Source organism: Lynx canadensis, chromosome B1 (genome assembly GCF_007474595.2).
Source record: "Lynx canadensis isolate LIC74 chromosome B1, mLynCan4.pri.v2, whole genome shotgun sequence".
In the NCBI taxonomy this organism is placed as follows: domain Eukaryota; kingdom Metazoa; phylum Chordata; class Mammalia; order Carnivora; family Felidae; genus Lynx; species Lynx canadensis.
This window is the reverse complement of record NC_044306.2, coordinates 40,458,037-40,484,212: the sequence shown is the minus strand read 5'-3', so window position 1 is coordinate 40,484,212 and position 26,176 is coordinate 40,458,037. Positions and strand designations below refer to the sequence as shown.

Here is a 26,176-nt window from a genome sequence, read left to right as displayed (position 1 = left end):
TATTTTCTCAATTCCATATTTTGCTTTGTTTCACATTCAAATTTCTAATTCCACACAACAAATTACACTGCACTTTTCTCCTATAATTTACCCTTGAATATTTGATAAATATTTAATTGTATAAGATTCTATTTTATTCTAAGTTTTAAAATGTTTTAAAAATGCTATTTAAGCCATCAGATATGTATTTTCTGAGAGCTGTGTGTCTTTGTTTTTCTAGATTGACAGCCAGCTAGTCAACATCGTTTACCCAACATCATCAAACTGTATGCTCCTCTATAATAGGTGTCCTCTCGGACCTGTCTACTGGTTTTATACAAATTGTGGCAAAATATGTACACAATGAAACGTATCATTTTAGCCATTTTTAAGTGTACAATTGAGTGGCATAAAGTTTATTCGCACTGTCCTGCAACCATCATCTCCATCCATCTCCAGACCTTCGTCATCTTCCCCAGCTGAGACTGCGTGGGGCCACACTGCTGCCCAGCCTCCGTGTATTTTTAACTCGTCTCTTGTACTTTCTCGCTCGTAAGGCTGGTCCTTCCTCATCGTTTTTCATTTTAGATCATTTCAGATTCTTACTAACTTAACCTACCAAATTCACTTTAAGTCAGTTTGTAAAGTCAGAAGAAAACTCCTTATAAAATTGAGCTTTCCTGTCGGGTAACAGTGTCTCGTCTGCGGGTGTTCTTTCACCTCTGTGCAGTCTTGTGCCTTCTTCATGTTCCTCACTCCCATTTATTAGGATTATTCTGAAATACCCTTCTTTTTGCTGCAATCCTGGGGGTGGGTGTTCTGGTTTTTATTACACTTTCATTCTGGCTACTGCTGACAGACAAACTCTATAGAGTTCTGTATTTTTATGTGGGCTTGGTCATTTTCACTGAATTCTAGCAGTATTTTAAGAGATACATGCAGAATTTTATCAAATGTCTTTTTGGCATATATCTCAATAGACGATCATGTGTTGTTTTTTAATGGATAAGCCCTATTATATTGAAGATGTCAGAGTACCCTTCTTGGGATTCACTCAACACCTATTTTGTTGAGCACTTATGAGGGGCCAGCCCTGTGCAGGTGCTGCCATGTTCAGAGCCTGCTTTCCTGCAATCTGGAAAATTAATTTGATCCTGCTGAAATGTTTTTTCATAAACTCATTGATGTTATTAGCACCTTACATTTTATACTAATATTCATATGTAAATATAGCTTTCATTGTCATGTTTATAAAAAAAAATTTTTTTTAATATTTTTGAGAGACAGAGTGCAAGCGGGGAGAGGCAGAGAGAGAGGGAGACACAGAATCTGAGGCAGGCTCCAGGCTCCGAGCTGTCAGCACAGAGCCCGACTGGGGCTTGAACTCACGGACCATGAGATCATGACCTGAGCCAAAGTCAGATGTTTAACCGACTGAGCCACCCGGTGGCCCCTATGTTTATTTTTTTTAATGTTTATTTTTGAGAGAGGGGCAGAGAGAGAGGAGAGAGGAAGACAGAGTATCCGAAGCAGGCTCCACATGGACAGCAGAGAGCCTGATATGGGGCTCAAACTCATCAGCTTCGAGATCATGACCTGAGCCGAAATTAAGAAGCTTAAGACGCTTAACTGAGTCACCCAGGTGCCCCACATTGTCATGTTTTATTAGGTATTAGTCAACGTCATTAGAGTTTTGGTATTGGGGTTATTCAGTATATGCTTTATAGAACAAAATGAGGAGTTTCCTCTTCTATTTTGTTTTTTTTCTACCTTGTGGAAAGTTTACATAAAGTGAAAATTATTCTTTTAAAATGGAAGAGGTGATCTAATGAATCCATTGAGAAGTGGAGTCAGTTGTGCCCCCTCCTTTTTGGTTTTTCAGATGAGAAGAATTGTTTTTGGAGAATGTCCTTAATTTCTTCCTCCGGCTCTAGTCAGATTTTCTACGTTTTCCTACTTCTTTGTCAGTATTTGTCATGTATATTTTTTGCAGAAAATAATGCATTTTACAAAGGTTTCTAAATTCTTCACATTTTGAATAACCACTTTTCTCTCTCCTTCCCCTTCAGGATTTATTTTTATTTTAGAGAAAGCAAGAGCATGAGTGGGGCTCCGGAGAGGGGCAGAGGAAGAGAGAATCCTTTTTTTTTTTTTAATGTTTATTTTTGGGAGAGAGAGAGCACGAGTAGGGGAGGAGCAGAGAGAGAGGGAGACACAGAATCCAAAGCAGGCTCCAGACCCTGAGCTGTCAGCACAGAGCCCAATGTGGGGCTTGAACCCATGAACTGTCACATCATGACCTGAGCTTAACTGACTGAGCCACCCAGGAGCCCCAGAGAGAGAGAGAGAGAGAGAGAGAGAGAGAGAGAGAGAGAGAGACAGAGAGAGAGAAACAATCTTAATCAGGCTCCACGCTCAGTGCAGAGCCTGATGCCGGGCTCAATCCACGACCCTGGGATCATGACCTGAGTCAAAATCAAGAGTCGGGGGGCGCCTGGGTGGCGCAGTCGGTTAAGCGTCCGACTTCAGCCAGGTCACGATCTCGCGGTCCGTGAGTTCGAGCCCCGCGTCAGGCTCCGGGCTGATGGCTCGGAGCCTGGAGCCTGTTTCCGATTCTGTGTCTCCCTCTCACTCTGCCCCTCCCCCGTTCATGCTCTGTCTCTCTCTGTCCCAAAAATGAAAATAAAAACAAAAAAAAACATTGAAAAAAAAAAAAATCAAGAGTCGGACGCTGAACTGACTGAGCCACCCAGGTGCCCCAGTACTTTTGGTTTTAAATTTGTTTTGCTTTTATAATTATTATACCTTTCTTACTGTTTCCTCAGAATTTTTATTGTACTGTACCTTTTATAAACTCCTAATTTAATGTCTAGTTCTTGGGGTGCCTGGGTGACCCAGTTGGTTAAGTGACCGACTTTGGCTCAGGTCATGATCTCGCAGTTTGTGAGTATGAGCCACACATCGGGCTCTGTGCTGACAGCTCAGAGCCTGGAGCCTACTTCAGATTCTATGTCTCCCCCTCTCTCTACCCCTCCCCTGCTCATGCTCTGTCTCTCTGTCTCTCAATAATATATAAATGTTAAAAAAAAATTAATGTCTAGTTCTTTTATCATTCCTTTGCTCAATTAAATCATTTATTGAAGATAGGACTTTTCAATTGAATATAACTTCGGTTCCCAAAGGTTTTTCCATGTATAACTACACACACACACACACACACACACACACACACAGAGCTTTCTTTTTCTTTTTTTTAAATGTTTATTTTTGAGACAGAGAGAGACAGAGCATGAATGGGGGAGGGTCAGAGAGAGAGGGAGACACAGAATCCGAAGCAGGCTCCAGGCTCCTAGCTGTCAGCACAGAGCCCGACGTAGGGCTCGAACTCACAGACCGTGAGATCAGGACTTGAGCCGAAGTCAGACGCTTAACCGACTGAGCCACCCAGGCGCCCCCACAGCTTTCTTTTTAAGAAAGCTATCATTGTAATTTTTTAACTCCCTGATTCAACTGTTAAAAAGAGCATTTAAAATTGTCCAAGGGATTACTTCCCTTTTTCAACACATAATAAATTTATAGTTTAATTTCATTGTGATTGGTCTGTGTAGTACAACTTCTATTCTTATTTTATAAATGTTATTTTATGTTTATTTTTATTTTTGCTAGAGAGTGTGCATGGGAGAGGGGCAGAGAGAGAGAGGGGAACAGAGGATCCGAAGCAGGCTCCACGCTGATCAAGCAGAGAATCTGATGTGGGGCTCAAACCTGCACACTGTGAGATCATGACCTGAGCTGAAGCAGGATACTCAACCAACTAAGCCACCCAGGTACCCCTATTTTATAAATTTTAAAGTGACTTTTATCATGGCCTTCTGAATTTATCATTAATATTTATAAATGCTTGATGATACTTGACGAGAAGGCATGTGATCAGTAGGGTAAAACTTTGGTACATATTTATTAATTATAGTGCTCTAAATCTATTGTCCAAATCTTGTATATTCCTAAATACTTTATGTCTTCTTCACCTGTCACACACTTAGACACACTAATTTTTGAGTTCTAATGGCTTTTGCCTTTTTAGTTGTTACATTATTTGGATCACAAGGGACCTAGAGTCTGATGTCTTCACTACTGATTAGGTCTTCTGTTGGTATTATTCACTGCTGTATTGTAACCTCCCTCTTAATAAGCTAAATGCGTTTCCAGCTTAAGGCCACTGTCAGGCACCAACAGCAACAAAATTATTGGGAAGTGGGCGGGGGGGGGGGGGGGGGGGGGAAGTTAAGTAGGGGAACCAAAGAGCAAGAATTAGAAAATTAAATTAGAGATTAGAATACTAAATTTTTACATTTTTAAAATTAAAAAAAATGTTAAATCAGTAGTGTTTCCTATAAGCGGTTTCAAATCCAAAGGCTGGCTGAGTAATCATTTATGTGACCAATATAGGTGAACAATGCAGGTAATTCACAAAAGAGTAATCCCAAACCACCCCACCTGGAATTAAGACATTCTGCATTAACACCACTCTGAATCGCTATTGAAAAGTTCACAAATGTGTTCAACAGGGCTGAAGGTTGAAGCTGATCAAGGCGCACAGAAGGCAAGAACAATTAACAAGTTACTGAAACACACCTCTGTGGATACTTGTATTTTCAAGACTCATTTCTATTTTTTTTTAATTAAGGCTTTCAATTTTAACCAGAGTTATCATCCCAGGAAAATATCTAAGGAACTGAGCCCTATGGTGTGAAATACAAAAATACTTAACACTTAAAGATTTATAGAAAGCAAAACTTGTCATCAAAGATGGTCTTACCTCTGCCTTGTGAAATATTATACTATTCTGGATACTATGAATTGTCTAATTATTCGTTTCCAAATTATACATTCAACCAACATCTGTATCACTTAATGAAGGTTTATAAATTTTCTTACATAGGGTATAAAATTTAAACTATGCCCTTAGCTATGTACACTTAGAAAAAAGCATGAATAAATAAAATCTACCCAGATAAATTCAAAAGCTTATTTTCAACAATGGTATCCATCTTTTTTTCCTGCCAAGTTCCTAACTTTTGACCTCCTTCTGAGGAAGGCAGCTGTAAGCAAAAAAACCTAACAAGCAGATAGGAGGGGAAACAGGGAAGCAGGAAAAAATCGAATAGGTAGTATGATTGTTCCTGAAAACATGATGGCGTCCGGTTATGATTTTATGTGGAGGTCAACACACTTTGAATGTTTCCAGAGTCATGGCGTTGCTCACACAGGGCCTTGGTCTTACATTTCAGCCACACCTGCCACGTGGGGCCCGCTGCATGCCAAGCCTGTGCTGCAGGAGGGATAAGTGCTCTGCACCAGGGCGGCTGTGAACTCTTCCCAGTGCCCCAACATCCAGGCTTTGTGCTCCAGGTCTGGAGAGCCAGGACTCCGACTTTAGCTACTGCAGTGAGTAGCTCTGGGCTTTGTCCACCAGCCCACGATCAATGATACTGGACAGACCGATTAGAATCCGAGTTGAGCTCTGGCTCCAGTCTATTTGATAGCTGACATCCACTGTGGTCTCATGTTAAGGAGACTTTTTTAAGTTTTAAAAAACTTATTTATTTTTTTTTATTTTGAGAGAGAGAGAGATAAGAGTGTGTGTGTGTGTGTGTGTGTGTGTGGGCACAAGTGGGCAGAGAGAGACGGAGACACAGAATCAGAAACAGGCTCCAGGCTCTGCCCCAGAGCCCACTGTGGGGCTCGAACCCATGAGCCATGAGATCATGACCTGAGCTGAAGTCAGACACTTAACCGACTGAGCCACCCCAGGCACCCCCCCTGTGTTGCTTTTTCAAGAGGTCTTTCAACTGGTGTGAAAGTTTGCCTTCACTAGGCTTGCTCACATGCGGGGTTAATCATTGAAAAGACAGTAACATTTATTTAAAAGCAGCCCCAAAGACTCTTCATGCCTACAGAAAAGTTCAAAGCCTATTTTCTTTGGGAGAAAAATATATTTAATAAGAGGCAGTTCCTCTCTGCTCCCACACACCAGCAAGCTGAAATTGATGTGGAGTAAGGTGGAAGATGATCACTCTTCATTCCATATAGTTTTACTGTTTGAAATATTTCACTGAATGTGTGCTTCTTTTCTAAGTTTTAAATAACTGAAATTAGAACAGTAGTGGTAGGAGCACACAGCACTTCTCCTGCGTTCCTTTTCTCTACTGGACAGGCACACAGGGCTGCACCAAGAGCAGGGCTGGGGCCACACTGGCTGTGCTACACCTCAGCTGGGCCAGTGCCTCGTTGGGTGATCTTGCGAGTTACTTAACCTTTCTATCTTCAGTCTCCTCACTGGTGAGACTGAGGTAATGTTAGCACCCACCTCAGAAGGCTCCTGGGAGGATTAAATGAGTTAATATTCACAGCACACTTAAAACACCGCCGGCAGAGAGCACTTGCCCCGCACATCTTAGTTGTGGCTGGTTACCATTACCGTGATCATCATGGTGAAAATCAGGAGGCACAGAGCATGCAGTGAAGGTCTGATGCTAAAAGTATGATCTTGGGAGAGTGACCTAACTCGGGAGGCCTCAGTTTTCTCATCTGTAAATTGGGAATAACTACTGATTTCACAGGGTTGCTGTGAGTATTAAGCAATACACTGTGCGTGTATAAAGCCCTAAACACAGAGCTTGACTTTCTCCAAGCGCTAAGTGGCAATGATTTTTATAATGAAAATTTGTGCAAATTGAAGGTTTTCTATATACTGTAGCAAAAAAAGGAAAAGAGGAAAAAACAAGGAAACAAAACACCTCTTTCCAGTGAGGCTGATTCTCCATGCCACAAGGCTCCAGATTTGCCAGCTGGCCCACTTAAAATATTCCCATAAATGCCACCTGATATTTTAATATGTGAAGCACGAAGCCATTCACATTTAGTGGCATTTGTTTACAATAAACACATTGGTTGGAGTTTTTTAACTGTGTGTGAACACAGATGGCCATCTTGTCTGTGGTGCCTGGGTGCCTACAATGGTGCCTCACACAGAGCAGGTACAGATGAGTTTTTCTTGAATGACATGAACAAATGAACCGAGGACAAATCTGGAAGTGCTTTTGCTTTGTTGGAGTATTTTTGTGTATAGGAGGCCCACCTGAGTATGTTTTAGCACTCTCTCCAGTTGCTGGGCAGACCTGGCTTCCAGTCCTGACTCCTCCCTAGGTGACCTCAGATAACTCCCTGAAACTCACGGAGACTGATTCCTCTTCCTGAATCTTTCAGGTTCCTTGCAGCTCCAGCATTCCCCATTATAAGGAATTCCCTCGTGCACAGCCCTGAGTTTACAGCACTTGGCAGTGATCAATATTCAGCATCACCCCTCACTTAGAATTTACTCTAAGACAATATAGGCAATTTGAGCAATCATACAAAGAAAGAGAACTGACACAACCGAGCCTCACAATTCCATTGGGTCTACTTCCACTGTCAACTCCCAGTCCCCTGCACTGGTTGGAACTGAGGGGCATGCCTCCATTTGAGCCTATGAATACGGTTAGTGTACACATGACTTCAATGCAAAATCCACTGCGGAAACGAGAGAGAAACAGGACAAATGGAAAGTGTGAAGCACACGTGGAAGGAGTGAAAGAAAGCTCTTGCCGTACATGCACTGAAAAAGCAAAGTCTGCACCACCGAAGGGGTCCTGCTGCTGAGCACAGAAGGTAGAGAGGGACAATGTGGGAAAAGTGAATGCCCACATCCAACAATACACCAGCAGACCCAGCAGACCTTGGGATGGTTGTTTTCACAAACAACCACACACAAATCACTGCCAGCTTTTCTCAGGTGCACTGGGTGGCTGTGGACTGATCCCAGCAGCCCGGTGGCAGGGACCTACCTTGCAGTGTGTGGTGCTGACAGGAAGTCCGACGTTGGAGGCGATCACCACCGTGAACGCGGAGGCCAGCTCAATGGTGAAGCCGCTGCGGGAGGGGGCACAAGAGACACATCACAGGCGCTCTTTGTATCAGCCTCACTGACACCCCAGGGGTGCCAGAGTCTCACCAGAACATTCTTTGGGTCGATTGTTGGCTGCTGACTGGGCCAGATGACATTAACAGAAAAGAAACTGCTGCATAATGACAACAATTCACACTAAGACTGTGCATTATACTGTTTACAGCCCTAAATAGGCTTCTCTTTCTGGTATGTTTTCAAAAAGCACACACTGTAGTAACTGGGTCAGAAATTCCTGCTGTGCAAAAAATGCTAAATTAGTCACTTCTAAAGTGGCAGGAAAAAAATCACACTCTCATTTCTAAAATGTGTACTTATTGCAAAAAAAAGTGAATTTTTTTCTCAGATTGCTCATTTTTCTTCAAATCAACCTTACAAAAGAATCATTCATTAAAATGAATTTCAAGGGGGAAAAACTTCTCACAATAAGTAGTTACAAGTCTTAGTTGTTTTCGCAAAGTTCTCCCGTAAGTCTGCACTTCACCCCTACTAGATCCGAAGAGGACACCACAGAAGGACCACACAGAGCCCGCCCGGGCGGGTACTGAGCTACAGGCAGCCTGCACAGCGGAACCGCGAAGCGTGGTAGCCCAGAGCTGCTTCCATCCAGCAGGTGAAGCCGGGGCGGCAAATTTTCCGGAAACGCAGACCCAGGGCCCAGGGCTGTTGGCATCCCCTGGGTCCTCACCACTCGCCCTCTGGGCCTCCTGTGGGGTGAGACCAGCCAGGGGCATGGCCGGGGCCTGGCCTGGGGGGCTCCCTTCCCTTCTGTTTCCTTGAGCTTCTCTGGCTCCTGCATCCCCAGCGTCTCAAATCCTCTCCCTCACCGCAGTGCCGCCGTGGCCAGCTGAGGTGTGAGGGAAGGAGGGTGAGGACAGATGGTCGGCCCTCTCCTCACTGTGACCCCAGCTGCCCAGGGGCTGCGCTGAGAGGTTGGAGGCAGACGTTCAGGCATAGAAGAGCCGGGAAGGACAACCCTGCCGATCGCGCCCGCGCTCTGGCTTACCTCGATGGTGTGATGGGGGTGAGGTCCTTCCCCATGGTCTGGATCACTCTTCTCCCCCAGACCCACAGACCCGTACAAATTCCAACTCCTCCATAAAACAGCAGCCAGACGGGGGTAACTGCTTCCTGCAGGACTGCACCTTGCTCGTAAATCAGCCACAAAGCTACCAGGGGACCAATGGCATTACTGGGAGGGAAAAGAAGATGAATGACACAGACATTGTATGTACGTGTACACAACATGCAGTGACTTCCCAGGCTTGAGGAAAGCCCACCTGACTGTATTTCTGGCTCCGCATATAATCTTGTGGTGATTAAAATGATTTATTATTTTTTGTTGTGGTGGTGGAAAAAAACCATAAAAATCTACTATCTTAACCATTTTAAGTGTATATAATTCAGTAGTGTTAAGCGTGTTCACACTGTTGTGAAATACATCTCCAGGACTTTCTCATCTGGCAAAACCCATTAAACAGTAAGTCCCTTTGCCCGCCACCCAGCCCCTGCGAACGGCCATTTTACATTTCTATCCATGTGACTACTCTAGGTGCCTCATAGAAGTAGCGTCATTAAGTGTGTGTCTTTTGTGGCAGGCTTATTCCACTTAGCATTATGTCCTCAAGAGTCCTCCATGTTGTAGCCACAGGTCAGAATTTGTTCCCTTCTCAAGGCTGGACATTCCATGGTATGTACAGACCACATCTGCCTACACATTCATCTGACTGTGTACACTTAGGTTGCTCCCACCTCTTGGCTACTGTGAATGATGCTGCAATGAACATGGGTGTACAAACATCCCTTCAAGACCCCGCTTTCGATTCTTCTGGGTACATACTCAGAGGTAAGATTGCTGGATCAGATGGGAGTTCTATTTTTAATGTTCTGAGGAACCTCCAGACTGTCTTCCATAGCAGCTGCACCAATTTATATTCCCACTAACAGCACACAAAGGTTCCAATTTCTCTACATCCTCACCAACACTTATTTTCTGATTTTTTAAATAATTTATTCATTTTTTAATTTGCATCCAAGTTAGCATACAGTGCAAAAATGATTTCAGGAGTAGATTCCCTAATGCCCCCTACCCATTTAGCCCAGCCCCCCTCCCACAACCCCTCCAGGAACCCTCTGATTGTTCTCCATATTTAAGGGTCTCTTACATTTTGTCCCCCTCCGTTTTTATCTTATTTTTGCTTCTCTTCCCTTATGTTCATCTGTTTTGTATCTTAAAGTCCTCATCTGAGTGAAGTCATTCTGGTTTTTTTTATAGTAGCCACCTTAATGGGTGTGTGATGTATTAATTTTTTAAAGAAGCACTGAAATATCATAAGAAGTGGAAACAAATACCAAGTTCTTTTTTCTCTGTTTTTCTCCATTTTCATTACCAGCATTGCTACTAATAGTAGCTACCAGTCTGGGCAGCCATATCAGGTCCCACACGATGGGACCACAAACATGGTCTCTGTTAGTTCTCAAACCCATCCTGCAGTTAGGTATTGTCGCTCCCATTTTATTGATGAGGAAATGGATGCTAAAGTCGTGGCACTAGCAGGAGGCAGGACTCAGGTGCTCATGCCCTTTCTCCTCAACCTGCTATTGTCACTCAGGCCCTTGGCAGGCACATATGCATGGTTTTAGGGGATGCACAGTTTTTTGAAAAAAATTTTAATTAAGACTTTATTCCTTTAGAGCAGTTTAAGGCACACAGTGAAACTGAGGGGAAGGTAGAGCTTGCCCATTTACCTGCCCCACACATTCAGAGCTTCACCATTATCCACATCGCCACCACAGTGGAACATTTGTTGTAAGTGATGAACCTTGGGGCTCCTGGGTGGCTCAGTCAGTTAAGTGTCCGACTCTCGATTTTGGCTCAGGTCATGGTCTCACAGTTCATGAGATCGAGCTTCACAGTGAGCTCTGCACTGATATTGCAGAGCCTGCTTGGGATTCTCTCTCTCTCTCTCTCTGCCCCTCTCCTGCTTGTGCCCTGTCTCTCCTTAAAATAAATAAACAAACTTAAAAAAAAAAAGTGATGAACCTCCAAGGACACATCATTATCATCCAAAGTCCACAGTTTACATTAGAGTTCACCCTTGGTGTTGTACATTCTGTAGGTTTGGACAAATGTATAATGACCCGTAGCCATCTTTATAGCCTCATACAGAGTGTTTTCACTGCCCTAAAAATCCCCTGTGTGTATTCATCCCTCTTCCCCACCTCAACCCCTAATCTTTTCACTGTCTCCATAGTTCTGCCTTTTCCAGAATGTCATATAGTTAGACATTCATACAGAACGTAACTGTTCAGATTGGCTTCTTTCACTTAGTAATATGGTTTACGTTTCCTACATGGCTTGGTAGCTCATTTCCTTACAAGTACTGAAAAAGATTCCATTGGCTGTATCACGTTTATTTACCCCTTCATCTACCAAAGAACATCTTGGTTACTTCCAAGTTTTGGTAATTGGGTATAAAGATACTATAAAATCTGTGTGCAGGTTTTTGAATGGACCTCAGTTCTCGACTCCTTTGAGTAAATACCAAGGAGCATGAATTACTGGATCACATGGTAAGAGTATGTTGAGTTTTGTAAGAAGCCTCCAAACTGTCTTCCCAAGTGGCTGTCCCATTTTGCACTCCCTCCAGCAATGAATGAGTTCCTGTTGCTCCACAGCCTTGTCAGCATTTGGTGCTGTCAGGGTTCCATACTTTGGCCATCCTAACAGTTCCAAAGTAGTATCTCATTATTTTAATTTGCATTTCCTTAATGACACAATGTGGAATATCTTTTCATATGTTTGTTTGCCTTCTGTGTATCTTCTTTGGCAAGGTGTCTGGTAATGTGTTGGGCTCACTTTTTAATTGGGTTGTTTTCTTATTGTTGAGTTTTATGAGTTCTTTGTATATTACTATTTTATCAGCTACATCTTTTGCAAATATTTTCTGTTTCTGGCTTGTCTTCTCATTCTCTTGACACTTTCATCATGCAGAAATTTCTAATTTTAATGAAGTCCAGTTTATCTAGTAGGATTGTGCCCTTGGTATTGTATCTAAAGAGTCATTTCCATACCCAAGGTCATCTAGGTTTATTCTTGTGTTATCTACCAGGAGTGCTGTAGTTTTTCACTTTACATTTAGGGTTGTGATCCATTTTCAGTCACTTTTTGTAAAGAGTGTAAGGTCTGCATGCAGATTGGTTTTTTTGCACATGGATATCTAGTTGTTCCAGCACCATTTGTTGAAAAGACTCTCTGCTCCCCTGTATTTCCTTTGCTCCTTTGTCAAAGATCAGTTGACTATATTTATGGGAGTCTATTTCTGGGCTCTATTCTGTTTTACTGATTAATCTTTTCTCTCAGCAATACCACACTGTCTTTATTACTGTCTTGATGTTGGGTAGTGTCAGTCCTTCAACTTTGTCCCACTCTTTCAAGACAGCGTTGGTTACTCCAGGTCTTTTGCCTTTATCAACTTTACAATCAGTTTGCTGATATCCACAAAATAACTTGCTGGGACTGCACTGAATTTATAAATCAAGATAGGAAGAACTGACATCTTGACAATACTGAGTCTTTCTATCCTTGAACATGGAAAATCGATTTATATCATTCTTTAATTTTATTCATCAGCTTCGCAGAAATATTTCACTATGTGGATGGTTTTCTGTTTTTAATTTCAAATGTCACTTGTTCATTACTGGTATTTAGGAAAGCAATGGACTTTTGTATATTAATCTCGTATTCTGCAACCTTGCTCTAACTGCTTATTCATTTCAGGAGTTTGTTGATTCTTTTCAATTTTTTACATAAATGATCATGTCATCTGTAAACAAAGGCAGTTTTCTTTCTTTCTTCCCATTCTGTATATCTTTTATTTCCTTTTCTTCTCCTATGCATTAGCTAGAATGCTATGCATTCAGTATAAGCTGAAAAGGAGTGGTAAAAGAGGACATCCTTGCCTTGCTCCCGATCTCAGTGGGAAAGCTTTCAGTTTTTCACCATTAAGTATAATGTTAGCTGTAGGTCTTTTGTGAATATTCTTTATCAAGTTGAGGAAGTTCCCCTTTATTCCTAGTTTACTGAGAGGTTTTATCATGAATAGGTGGTGAATTCTGTTAACTCCTTTTTAGCCTATTGATGTGATGGATTACATTAACTGATTTTTGAGTGTTGAAGCAGCCTTCTTTATCTGGGATAAATATCACTTGGTCATGGGGCACCTGGATGGCTCAGTCAGTTGAGTGTACGACTTCAGCTCAGGTCATGATCTAATGGTTCATGGGTTCAAGCCCCACATCTGGCTCGCTGCTGTCAGCATGAAGTCCACTTTGGATCCTCTGTCCACCCCCCCCCCCAAAAAATAAATAAACATTAAAAATATATATATCATTTGGTCATGGTGACCAAATGGTCATGGTCATTCTTTTTATATATTGCTGGATTCAATTTGCTACTTATTTTGTTGAGGATTTGTACATCCATGTTCATGAAGGATACTGGTCTATAGTTTTCTTTTATGTTAATGTCTTTCTCTGGTTTGGGTAATAAGGTAATACTGGCCTTAGAGAGTAAGTTAGGAAGTATTCCTTCTACTTCTATCCTTTGAAAGACATTGTAGAGAATTGGTATAATTTCTGCCTTAAATATTTGGTAGAATTCACCAGTGAACCCATCTGGGCCTGGTGCTTTCTATTTTGGTAGTTATTAATTACTGATTTGATCTCTTTAATAGGTACGGGTCTATTCAGAGTGTCTATTTCTTCTTTTGTGAGTTTTGGCAAAGTGTGTCATTCAAGGAATTAGTCCTTTTCATCTAGGTTGTCAAATGTAAGGGCACAAAATGGTTTATAGCATTATCTTTTTACTGTCCATAGAATATATAGTGAAGACCTGATTTCTGATATTAGTAATTTGTGTTTTTCTTAGTCTGGCTAGAGGCTTATCAACTGATCTTTCAAAAAATTATCCTTTGGTTTCACAGATTTTCTCTTCTGATTTCCTGATTTCAATTTCACTGATTCATGTTCTAATTCTTATTATTTCTTCTGCTTACTTTGGATTTAATTTTCTCCTCTTTTTCTAGTTTCCTTGGGTGGGAATTGAGAATACTGATTTTATGTATTTGTTTTTCCTAATATATGTGTTCAATGGTATAAATTTCCTTTTTAGCACTGCTGCATCCCACAAATTTTGATGAGTTTTCCTTTTTTCATTTTTTAATGTTTTTTCATTTTTTTTTAGAGAGAGAGAGAGACTGTGAGGGAAGGGCAGAGAGAGAGGAAGACACACAATCTGAAGCAGGCTGTAGGCTCTGAGCTGTCAGCACAGACCCTAATGTGGATTCTTTTTTTTTTTTTTTAATGTTTATTTTTGAGAGAGACAGAGAGTATGCAAGGAAAGGGCAGAGAGAGAGGGAGACACAGAATCCAAAGCAGGGTTCAGGCTCTGACACGGGGCTCTAACCCATGAACTCTGAGACCATGACCTGAGCCAAAGTTGGATGCTTAACCGACTGAGCCACCCAAGTACCCCCCAATGCAGATTCTTTTTTTTAATTTAATTTAATTTAATTTAATTTAATTTAATTTTTTAATATGAAATTTATTGTCAAATTGGTTTCCATACAGCTCATCCCAACTGGTGCCCTCCTCAATGCCCATCATCCCCAATGCGGATTCTTAAAGCCTCTCATAGGGCTCTGAACTGAGAGTGGCGCCTGCTTAAGATAACTCTTTCTCTCTCTCTCCCTCCCTCTCTCTGTCCCCCTCCCTTCCCCTCCCCCCCCACATGCTGTCTCTCAAATGAAAAAACAAACAAGCAAAAACAAAAGCATTCCTCATTTCTGTTACAGTGTTATCTCTAGTATTTCCTTCTGGTTCTTTCTTACAGTTTCCAAGTCTCTGTTAACATTGCCCCATCTGTTCTTGCATGCAGTCTACTTTATCCATTAGAACCCTTAGCGTATTAATCACGGTTGTTTTAAATTCCTAATATGATCATTCCAACACCCCTTTCCATTTCTGGTTCTGATGCCCGCTCTGTCTCTTCCAATTGGTTTTTTTGTTGTTGTTGTTGTTTTGCCTTTTGGTATAACTCGTAATTTTTTCTTGATAGGCAGATACCATGTACCAGGCAAAAGGAACTGCTGTAAGTAGCCTTTAGTAAGGAACATGGTGGTGAAATGCAGGAGGGCGAGGAAGCACTCTAGAGTCCTATGGTTAGATCTCTGTCTTTTCATGAGCCTATGCCTCTGGACTGTGAACTTCGCAAGTATTTCTCAGGTTTTCTTCTCCCCCTTTATGTAGGATAGGGTGGCTCAAGTGGCTGCAGCTGGGTATTTCTCTTCCTCCAGGTTAGTCTGTGATAATAACCCAGCAGGTTAGGCTCCCGTTAACTAGTTTCCCCTCGGGGTTAGGCTTGTTAAGAACACAGTGCTCTGGGTACGTCAAAATGGTTACTTTCCCTCTCCCTGTGATGCAAGGGAGGAGGGGAGTTTCTCTGATTTTCACTGAGGATGAGCTAGGGCTCCTAGATATAAAGCTGACAATCTTGTGCGGGCCCCTCCCACTGGCTCTCCCTGTAGTCTCTACTGACTTTAGGAACTCATCCTTACAGTTCAGGTTTTTCTCCCTGGCAATGGTTCCCAGAGCAGTTTCCAATCGAGAGTCTGTCCTCCCTTATTCCCTGTACATGTCTCTCTCTCGTACCTGTCTTGGGGGCAGCGGTTGCCCGGTGTCCCCCTCTCTCTTATGGCTTCAAGGGGAGCTGTTGATTTTTCAGTGTGCCCACTTTTTACTTGTTGTTAGGATGGACTGATAAGTCCAAGCTCCTACATGCAGAAGCACACACAGGTTTTCAATGCCGGGCATCTGCAGCCCTGGTCTCCCCCCCTCAGCCCACCCTACACCAAGCAGACACAGTGGAGGCTGAGCGTCAGGAAGAACTGGCTCTCAAGTCTGCTTCTCACTAGCTGTGTGATCCTGGGCAAGAAACATCACATCTCAGCTTCAGACTCCCTGTCTTTGAAAGATACCACTTATGACCTCAAAGGACCGACTTAAAGTGGATTAGAAGAGGTTATAAATGGTTCAGCACTGAGGCCTGGACTATACTTAATAATCTTTTGTTAAAGGAATAGAAGCCTTATCTTCACGGTTACATTACTTCCAGAACTTGCTTTTATCAGACCAAATCTGTACTCAGAAGCCTCAAAACCAGTCCCTAAACTGCAAGCTTTAAACTCCAGTCACCTGTAGCAGCCACTGCCTGGATCCTCCTTAGGCCTGGAAATACTGTTTTGGGGTGGTTTGTCCATGTACATGCTTTTTTTAAATCTCCCCAACTGGAATTTAAATTCCAAAGAACAGGGACCCAATTCATACACTTTGCCAGTACCAGGATCTCAATTTTTGATCAGGGGGCACCTGGGTGCTTGGTCGGTTAAGCGTCTGAGCTCTTGATTTTAGCTCAGGTCATGATCTCACAGTTTGTGAGCTCGAACCCTATGTCGAGCTCTGTACAGACAGCACAGACCCTGCTTGAGATTCTCTCTCTCTCTCTCTCTCTCTCTCTCTCTCTCTGCCCCTCCCCTGCATTTGTGCACACATTCTCTCTCTCAAAACAAGTAAATAAAAACTTAAAAAAAATTTTTTTTGATCAGGAGGAAGAGGAAGTAGGGTGGTGCTGGGTGTGGGGCAGTCAAAAAATCAAGCTAGGACAGAGAATGATGCCTCAAATACAGTAATATGATAACACCTATATAACATTGAGCAGAACCCAAAATGTCCAGACCTCTTGCCTGGTGGCAAGACTTTTTAAAAAGAACAGAAATTGAATTACATGTGGTTAGGTGGTATATGGAAACCCCCAGCTATAACATGGAGAGTCATATATCTGGGCAATAAGAAATACAACAACAGCATGTTTCCCTGATTTGGACAGAAATATCAGGCCTGCATGATAGTTACAATAATAATAATAATGAAAATACACAGATACTGATTATGTGAGAAACACCATCCTAAGCACATTAAATAAAGTATCTCACTTAATCCCCATAGAAACCCCTGAGGTTGGTACTAGTTTTACTCCCATTTTATAGATTGGGACACTGAGGCTTTAGGGCATCAAGTGACTTGTGTAGGGCTTCCCAGCTCATAGGAAGAGAGCAGAGACTCTACATATTCCAGGCTTCTGAGACCTGCTGACCTTACAGTCCACATTCTCTCCCTCCATGGCCTCCTTGCTCTTCCTAGAATACACCAGGCACACTCCTTTCTCAGGCCTTTGCACCTGCTGTCCTGGGAATGCTCTCCTACCGATGCCCACACAGCTGGCTCCCTCAACCCCTTCAGATCTCACTCAGGGAACCCTCACTTGAGCAGCCTAGCCAACACTGCTGTCCTCCAGATGTTCCCATCCCCCCTTCTACCTGATTTTCCCCTGCACATTTACACCTCCTGGCATACTACACACGCCACCTATTTACTTGTTTACTCCTGGTGACAGGGATTTGTGTCTGTTGTTCCTTGCTGCATCCTGACACCCACAGCAGTGCCTGGTGCACGAGCAGACCCTCCGGACATACTTGCTGGATGAAGGGATGGACTTACCTCACGTCATTGCCACCATGAGCAAAGGATCCAAAACAGGCAGTAAGGACTTGCAGGAAATGGAACAGGAGGTGGACCTCGGCTGTGTCCTTCTCCTCCTTCTCCTCTTCTGCAGGGTCGTCTCGGGGCTGGTCGGGATCCGTCAGCTCAGATGCCAGCTTCATTTCCACACCTCCCTCATCGGCCTCTATCTCAGCTTCTGCTACCGCATTGCAGTAGCTTGAATAGCTGTCATAGCGAAGCCTCTTTTTAGAATAGGACACGGCGTCCCCCACCAGCTTCTCGCTGTCCTCTGGCGCAGATGACGAGTCAGCAGCTTTGAAGGTCGAGTGGACAGGCATTCCACAGATGGCTGCCGTGTAGCACGTGTAACTGTTATTTCGCCGCAGAAATCGGTAGTTGTTTTCCTGTGCGGGCCTCTCCTCAGGGCCCCTGTCTGAGTGAATCCTGTGCAGCAAGTCTTTGTAGAGCCCCGAGTCTTTGTGCACCGTGTGGTACACGTGCCCGTCACTCCTCGTGTGGCCGTCAAAGCCGAAGGTGCCATTGGAGACGGGTGATTTTGCAGAGCCGTGAGTCATGGAAAGTGCCCTTCCTGAAACAGGTTAAAAGGAGTCTTATTTTCTAGCTTTTGAATATAAATCGTTTCTGTAAGGCAATATCCCTCATCCTTTATGGTGGTGATCTCTGGAAATTTGGGTTATGGGTGATTTTCAATCTTTTTCCACATGCTTTATTTTCCAAACTAACTATAAAGAGCATGCAATACAGTTAAAATGAAAAAGGGAACTTGGAACATACAACACATGGGCAAAACTTTGAAAGTGATGTTATTTAAGTTCTCCTAAAAAGCATCTTCCAGGGGCGCCTGGGTGGCTCAGTTGGTTAAGTGTCTGACTTCGGCTCAGGTCATGATCTCACTGCTTGTGAGTTCGAGCCCCGTGTCAGGCTCTGGGGCTCTGTGCTGACAGCTCAGCGCCTGGAGCCTGCTTCGGATTCTGTCTCCCTCTCTCTCTGCTCCTTCCCCACTCACACGCTGTCTCTCTCTCTCAAAAATGAAAACATTTTTTAAAAAGCATCTTCCAGAAATGACTACGGCACTCTTTCCTGTTTCTAGTAACCAATAAAGGGAGAATCTTTATAAGGAACTTATTTGAGGAAAACTTCATGCGTGAGGGACAAAATCCAGTTCGCTATGAGATAGATTTGTAGGTGCTCCTTAAAGGCCAATCATAAATGTCAAAGGCAGTTATCTGTCAGATCAGCGGAGCAAAATTCATTTGCTTTCTTTGGGTCAAGTCTGAGACCGCACCTATGGGAAGTGAAAGCAGGTGCCAAGGCCCCACCTTGCAGGGAGGCGGGAAGCTGTCCCAACAGGCCTGGCAGAGGCTGGTGCTCACCGATCTTTAACCACAAATGTTACGAGACAAAAGAACCCCCAAGAAGGCAGGACAGTCTTGACGTTTTTTGAGGTTTCTGTGATGCTACACTAGGCTTTCTCTTTATGTCCTCCATGTGGAAGGCATGCTTAGCAAGCTGGAAAAGCCAATCTTTGGCAACCAGGAAACTGCAACATGGAAGACGCAGGTGCAGTTGACTGAGCTGCAGAGAGGTGGTGTGTGGGCCCTGGTGCCGTTGATGAGACTATAAACATCTCTTGGAAGAAAACCACAGGACCAGAGTGAGCTTGTTCTGTTGACTGCATGGTCTGCTGAGACCTCTTTAGCCCCTGGACTACCCCAAAACATAAAACTGAGGGACACTTTTGTGCATTAAAACCTAACCACCCATGGGGCGCCTGGGTGGCTCAGTTGGTTAAGCCTCCAACTTCAGCTCAGGTCATGATCTCGTGGTTCACAAGTTCAAGCCCCGAGTCAGACTCTGCGCAGACAGCTCAGAGCCTGGAGTCTGTTTCAGATTCTGTGTCTCCCTCTCTCTCTCTGCCCTCCCCCACCCACACTCTGCCTCTTTCTCCCTCACTCTTTCTCAAAAACAAATAAACATTAAAAAAAATTTTTTTAATATATAAATAAAACCTAATCACCCACAGGCAGCCTGGCTGGTGTCCCCTGCTCACTGGCCCCCTAGGAACTGCTCTCTACCACCATGGAAACCCCACACCCTCTGTGCACACCTTACCGTAGGAGGCCCGGGGGTGGTTTCCCACTGATGTGCCTTCAGAGGTTCCAGATGGCTCCCCAGCTGAGCCCGTGAGAGGGACAGTGCTGTCGTCATTAGCCTTGGCACCTGGTAGCTCTTTAAATACTGGGGACTCCACTTCCTGAATTTTACTGAGGCTTTCGTCAGAAACTCGCGATAAAGCAGCTTCTTTTTGTAATTTGCCTAAAGAAAATATAGGTATAACTGAAAATTCTGAAATTAGAGATCTTGTTATTGAAAAGCGAATATAAAAGTGAGCATTTATCTTTATACTTTAGTATTTAACTTTGAAAATGAAAAAATAGTTATAGCTAAATAGAAAAAATGAAGAGGAGACTTCAATCAATTATCTGGGAAACTCAAGCCAGAAAATTCAGCTACTGAGGACAAGAGGGGTAGGCTCAGGCCTCAATTATCTCCTTCAAAACCAACAAACTGAGAGGGCTAGATGCGGTCCCCACAGTCCCTTCCACCACTAGTACTCTGTAATCCTACGACCATCTGGACTGGCCTTCTATTTTCTTAAACTAACCTCAAAATCACTGAAATGTTTATCCTTTTTGTCTTCAGAGATATTAGTTATAGTCTGGTTTTCTTCTGTTCAATAAATTACTGGTCTCTGATTTCTCCAGGTCACCAAATCTTAGAAAACAAGTAAATCATTTTCCAAAAAGGAACAGAGAGATCCTAATTACTTTTAAAAATCTTTTACTTTCAAAAGATAATTTTTTTAAAAAAAGCTGCTTTAAAGCTCTATAGGATTCTTTTTAATCAGATCTTATATGTGGTGCTGATTTAATGATCTTGCTGCTTGTAGATTCTCCTGGGCAAATTTCTAAGCTCTCACCTACAGAACTAAAATGGACGTATTCTTCTCTGCTGGATATACTCACATAATCCTGTCACCTCCCTGTATCCACGTACACAGTCAGAAATACAGACAGATTTTTTTTTTTTTTAGATCTTGGACCTTAAGGTGCTTATAATCAAAATGAGAGAAGACAATATTTGTAAAGATTACAACAATTAAGCAAAAATTGTTAACACTTACATGAGACAGGTTTTATTATTTTCTGCTTTTTATTAATGAGCAAACTGAAGTACACAGAGAGATTAAGTCATTTGCCCAGAACCACACGGGTGGTAAAATGCAGGCATTTTAGCTCTATGGTCCATGACCTTAATCACTAGTGTATACTTAAAATATTAGACCAAGAAATATATATTGAACTAACAAAATATGGCATTGATAAAACAAAATCTCCTCAGAAGCCTATTGGGAACAATACCAGTTTCCTGCTGTTATAGCATTAAGCTGGAAAGCAAAGATTTTATAGTCTATTCGGCAAGAAAGCTATTAGGAAAAGCCTTTAAAAATCAAAACATTTAGTGGGGCGCCTGGGTGGCTCAGTTGGTTAAGCGTCCGACTTCGGCTCAGGTCATGATCTCACAGTTCATGGGTTTGAGCTCCCTGTCAGGCTCTGTGCTGACCATTCAGAGCCTGGATGGAGCCTTCAGATTCTGTATCTCCTTCTCTCTCTGCCCCTTCCCTGCTCGTGCTTTGTGTCTTTCTCTCTCTCAAAATAATAAGTAAAAACATTTAAAAAAATGTTTAAAAAATCAAAGCATTGAAGTATAGTTGATCATTCCTATGGGTTAAACCAGACAAGCAGTATGTTTAAGGGGCTCATCTTCAGTTAGTAGTCTGTATGAATGGTGGAGGGATAGTTATTTTCAGCAGAGAGCAGGGAGCAGCTACACAGGAGAAGCAGCAGCAATTCATCCAGCCATTATTAAATTTTTTTTTTTAACGTTTATTTATTTTGAGACAGAGAGAGACAGAGCATGAACAGGGGAGGGGCATAGAGAGAGGGAGACACAGAATCTGAAACAGGCTCCGGGCTCTGAGCTGTCAGCCCAGAGCCTGACGCGGGGCTCGAACTCACGGACCGTGAGATCATGACCTGAGCCAAAGTCAGACACATAACCAACTAAGCCACCCAGGTGCCCCCATCCAGCCATTATTGATGTGGCTTTACTATTTAGTCTGAAGTTGTATGTATTAATGTGGATCTTTTTAATTTTTGTTTTAAAATTTACATGCAGTGAACTATGTATTTGTGTGCCCATCCTGATTCTAAGACATGTCTAGACTCATGTAACCCTCACCACAATCAGGATACAGAAAAGTTCTATCACCTCCCAAAGCTCCCCTGGTAGTAAGACCCACTGCCCAGCTCCTTGGCAATCACTGACCTGGTCTCTTCCCATGTTCTGTCTTTTTCAGAATGTCATATAAATGAAACCATAAACTTTGTATTTTTATAAAATTTTTAAAATGGAAAAAACTTCTATGAGTGGGTGAAACAAAGAATTTTTAGATGTGACACCCAAAACACAATTTATAAAAAAAGAAGTTGTGGGGCCCCTGGGTGGCTCAGTTGGTTGAGGGTCCAACTCTCGATTTCGGCTCAGGTCATGATCCCAGGGTTATGGGATCAAGCTCTGTGTTGGGTTCTGGGCTGTGAAGCCTGCTTGAGATTCTCTCTCCTTCTGCCCCTCTCCCCCATTCGTGCTCATCCTCTCTTTATATAAAAAAAAAATAATAAAAATTAAAAAAAGTTGATAAATGGCAATTCATCAAAATTAAAACTACTGTTCTGTGAAAAACACTATTAAGGGAATGAAAAGACAATCTACAGATTAGAAGTGTTTACAAATCCCCTGACAAAGGACTTGTATTCAGAATATATAGAGAAATCTTCAAGAATATTGCAGTGAAAAAATGAGCAAAAAATTTGGACACTTCATCAGTAGAGCTATATAAATGGCAAATAAGTCTATGAAAAGGTACTCCACATCGCTAGTCATCACAGAAGTACAAACTGAAATCATGAGATACCATAGACACCAATTTGAATGTCTCCAAAACAATGGGCAAATTTTATGTATCTTATTTTTTTCCCTAAAAGTCTTATCATTTTCTATTTTTGTTTAAATCTATGCTATGCTTTGAGTTAATTTTTTTGTTTGTTTTTTTTATAGGTGTAAGGCTTAAGTCAAGGTTCTTTTTTTGGCATACAGATGTCCGAATATTCCAATACCATTTGTTGAAAGATGATTCTTTCTCCACTGAAGTGCCTCTGTACTTTGTTAAAAATCAACGTGCCAGATTTGTGTGGGTCTATTTCTAGACTCGAGTTCTGTTCTATTAATGTGGATGTCCATCTCTTCACTAATACCACACAGTCTGGTCACTTTATATTAACTCTTTGAGTAAAGTAGTATGAATCTTCCAACTCTGTTCTTTTTCAAAAGTATTTTGGCTATTCTAGTTCCTTTTCGTTTCAATATAGATTTTACTTTTTTTTTTTAATGTTTTATTTATTCTTGAGAGAGAGACAGAACATGAATGAGGGAGGGGCACAGCGAAAGAGGGAGACACAGAATCCAAAGCAGACTCCAGGCTCTGAGCTGTCAGCACAGAGCCCAACATGGGGTTTGAACTCACGAGCTGTGAGATCATGACCTGAGCCGAAGTCGGATGCTCAACTGACTGAGCCACCCAGGTGCCCCTCAATATAGATTTTAAAAGCAGCTTGTCTAAATCTACAAAATAACCTGCTTGGATTTTAACTTCAACTGTGTTAAATCTAGAGAACAATTTGACAAGAACTGACATCTTAATGATACTGAATCTTCTAATTCGTGAACATGGTATGTCTCATTTGTTCTGTTCTTCTTTGGAATATGGATTTTCAAACTGAGATATGTCCACACTGAAACAGGATCGTAAGGCACACTCTGAGGCTGAAAGTAAATACTTCTTTTCATCTGAGAGCCCTGTAACAGCATGTGGCCTTAAGGCTTAGAACTATGTTGCTAAGGACAGAATAGCAGCTCTTGTAGCTTTCTGATCCATATTTTTCTTTTTGAAAAATTCTGTTGAAATATGATTTATATACAATAAAATTCATACATTTTAAACGTGCAGACAGATGACCTGTGATGGATGAGTACACCCTATAAACACTACCACAGCTGGGACAGAGAACACTTCCATTTCCATGTCCCTGGAACGTTCCCATGTGCCCCTTTGCCATTAGTCTCCTGGAAACCCCCCACCATCTCCAGCACCTAGTGCTTTCTATTGCTATAGATTAATTTTCCCTGGAATCATATAGGATGTACTATTTTGTATCTGGCTTCTTTTACTCAACATAATGTCTGTGAAATTCATTATACTGTGGTTAGTTCATTCTCTTTATAGCTATGGAGGCTTGAATTGCATGAATATATCACAATTTGGTTATCCTTTCACCTATTTAGGAACATTTGGGTTGTTTCTAGTTTCTGGTTGTTATGACAAAATGATTATATACAAGTCTTTCTATGAACATATATATTTTTTATTTCTTTATGTGTATTTATTTTTGAGAGAGAGAGAGAGAGAGACAGAGACAGAGACAGAGTGCAAGTCGGGGAGGGGCAGACAGAGAGGGAGACACAGAATCTGAAGCAGGCTCCAGGCTCTGAGCTGTCAGCACAGAGCCCGACGTGGAGCTCAAACCCATGAACCATGAGATCATGACCTAGCTGAAGTCACACACAACCAACTGAGCCACCCAGGTGCCCCTATGAATGTACATTTTCATTTCTCTTGGATAAATATCTAGGAGTAGAATTACTGGGTCATGTGGTAAATGTATGTCTAACTTGACAGGAAACTTCAAATTTCCAAGTGGTTGTACCATTTTATATTTCACCATAAACGTCTGAAAATTCTAGTTATTCTTCTTCATCAAAATTTTGAAATGTTAGTCTGTTTACTTTTAACCATTCCTGTGGATGTGAATGGATGGATATCTTGCTGTGTTATTAATCTGCATTTCCCTGAAGACTAATGCTTTTCATGGGGCTGGTAGAACCTGACCAGTAGTTAACTTCCAGTCATAAGAGGCAACCAGGACGTTACTGCTCATTCCAGTCACAAGTTACCAAGAAAAAGTTTGAGCCAGAAAGCAGTTAGGAGCCAAGAGACAAGGATGGGGCATGTATCTCAGTGCTATGTTCTAGGGTTATTCATGCATCCAGTTCCCTCTGTTAGTAAGGGTAATTGTGGATTACACCTGAAGCCCCAGGAACCAGGATTTTTGTAAACCAGAAGAATAAAAAAGCCCTTACCTGCTATTTTCCTCCGCATCCATGGACACACAAAGAGCCATACAAAAAGGGCAAACAGCAGTGCAACACCAAAGGAGATGAGTGCTATTGCCCATATGGGAAGGACCAGACCAAGCACTGGAAAGTAAAAAGGACAGTGGTGTTGTCGGTGGATACTTTCTGAAAGGTCATGCTCATATCAACATACTTTACATTCCCCAAATCCAAAACTAATCACCTGGGTTTTGTATTTAATAAAACTTTCAACCAAAACAATGTGCTATAGTTTTTGGGGTAGAAAGCTGTCCCTGGAACGTTCCCATGTGCCCTGTGTTTAAGACACACTATACCTTGTCAATATGTGGTTAAACTGAGTAGTAAGCTAACTATTACAATTTTATCAATGTGGCACAAACAGCATATTAAATTGGAATAAAACCATTTACATATTATTTCAATATCTAAGTTACAGAGTTCCAGAGTGGACCATATATAGCTAAGAAAGGACGCTGTCGTCTTCTGTCCTGACATCAGCCCACTCCCATGGCAGTGAGCAGCTGAGGTCTGGAACCCTGCACCAGGCTGCCGACTGCTGCCTCTTTGGGTTTCTCAGTAGTCAGCAGCTCTGCTTTAAATGGCCATGACACTCTAACCACATACACAAACCTTTTTAAAGTCAGCTTGGAGATAAAAGTTCTATAAATAAAAGGACATTGACCTCCAAATTTAACTATTCTTTGAATTGTCAACTCATGTAATTATAGAAAAACTTTTCATTAAAATTCAATAATGCATACTAAGTTGCAATTACATTAGCCAATAAAAGGGCAGAAGGGCACATGGTTTAGGAGCATCATATTTTCCTGGCACTGCATTCCAGAACTCATCACTCCGAATTTTGTCCATTTTCTGGCACTGGTGGCAACAGGCACACTTCACACACATTCACAGGTTTACAGCTTAAACATGCATGCTTGCACAGAAACAAAGATATGTGTACAAGAACACTTACTAACGGCTTTATTTGTAACAGTAAGAATGTGCAAGACAACTAATATGTGTATCATTATGGAAATGTGTAATAATTATAGGACAGAGTCATATAAATGAGATAGATCTATATATACTGATAAGGAAAGAGGCCTATGATCTAGTAAGTAAGAAGAGCTGCCTGGAGTACTATACTCCAATTTATGTTGTTGGGTTTTTTTAAGATTTTATTTTTAAGTAATCTCTACACCCAACATGGGGCTTGAA

At 42.1% G+C, this 26,176-nt stretch overlaps 1 protein-coding gene across 6 annotated transcripts in view; it reads right to left on the bottom strand.

Annotated features, from left to right (window-relative positions):
* The window catches only part of SLC20A2 (solute carrier family 20 member 2), a 109,087-nt gene that overhangs the window by 4,831 nt on the left and 78,080 nt on the right, over positions 1 to 26,176 (bottom strand). For all 6 annotated transcript variants that reach the window (XM_030312537.2, XM_030312534.2, XM_030312538.1 and 3 more), the window contains 5 exons: positions 24,941 to 25,057; positions 19,736 to 19,939; positions 17,600 to 18,191; positions 8,991 to 9,176; positions 7,866 to 7,950 (listed from right to left, as the gene is read on the bottom strand). In XM_030312537.2, coding sequence (XP_030168397.1) covers positions 7,866 to 7,950; positions 8,991 to 9,176; positions 17,600 to 18,191; positions 19,736 to 19,939; positions 24,941 to 25,057 — 1,184 coding nt within the window. The remainder of the gene's footprint in view (positions 1 to 7,865; positions 7,951 to 8,990; positions 9,177 to 17,599; positions 18,192 to 19,735; positions 19,940 to 24,940; positions 25,058 to 26,176) is intronic.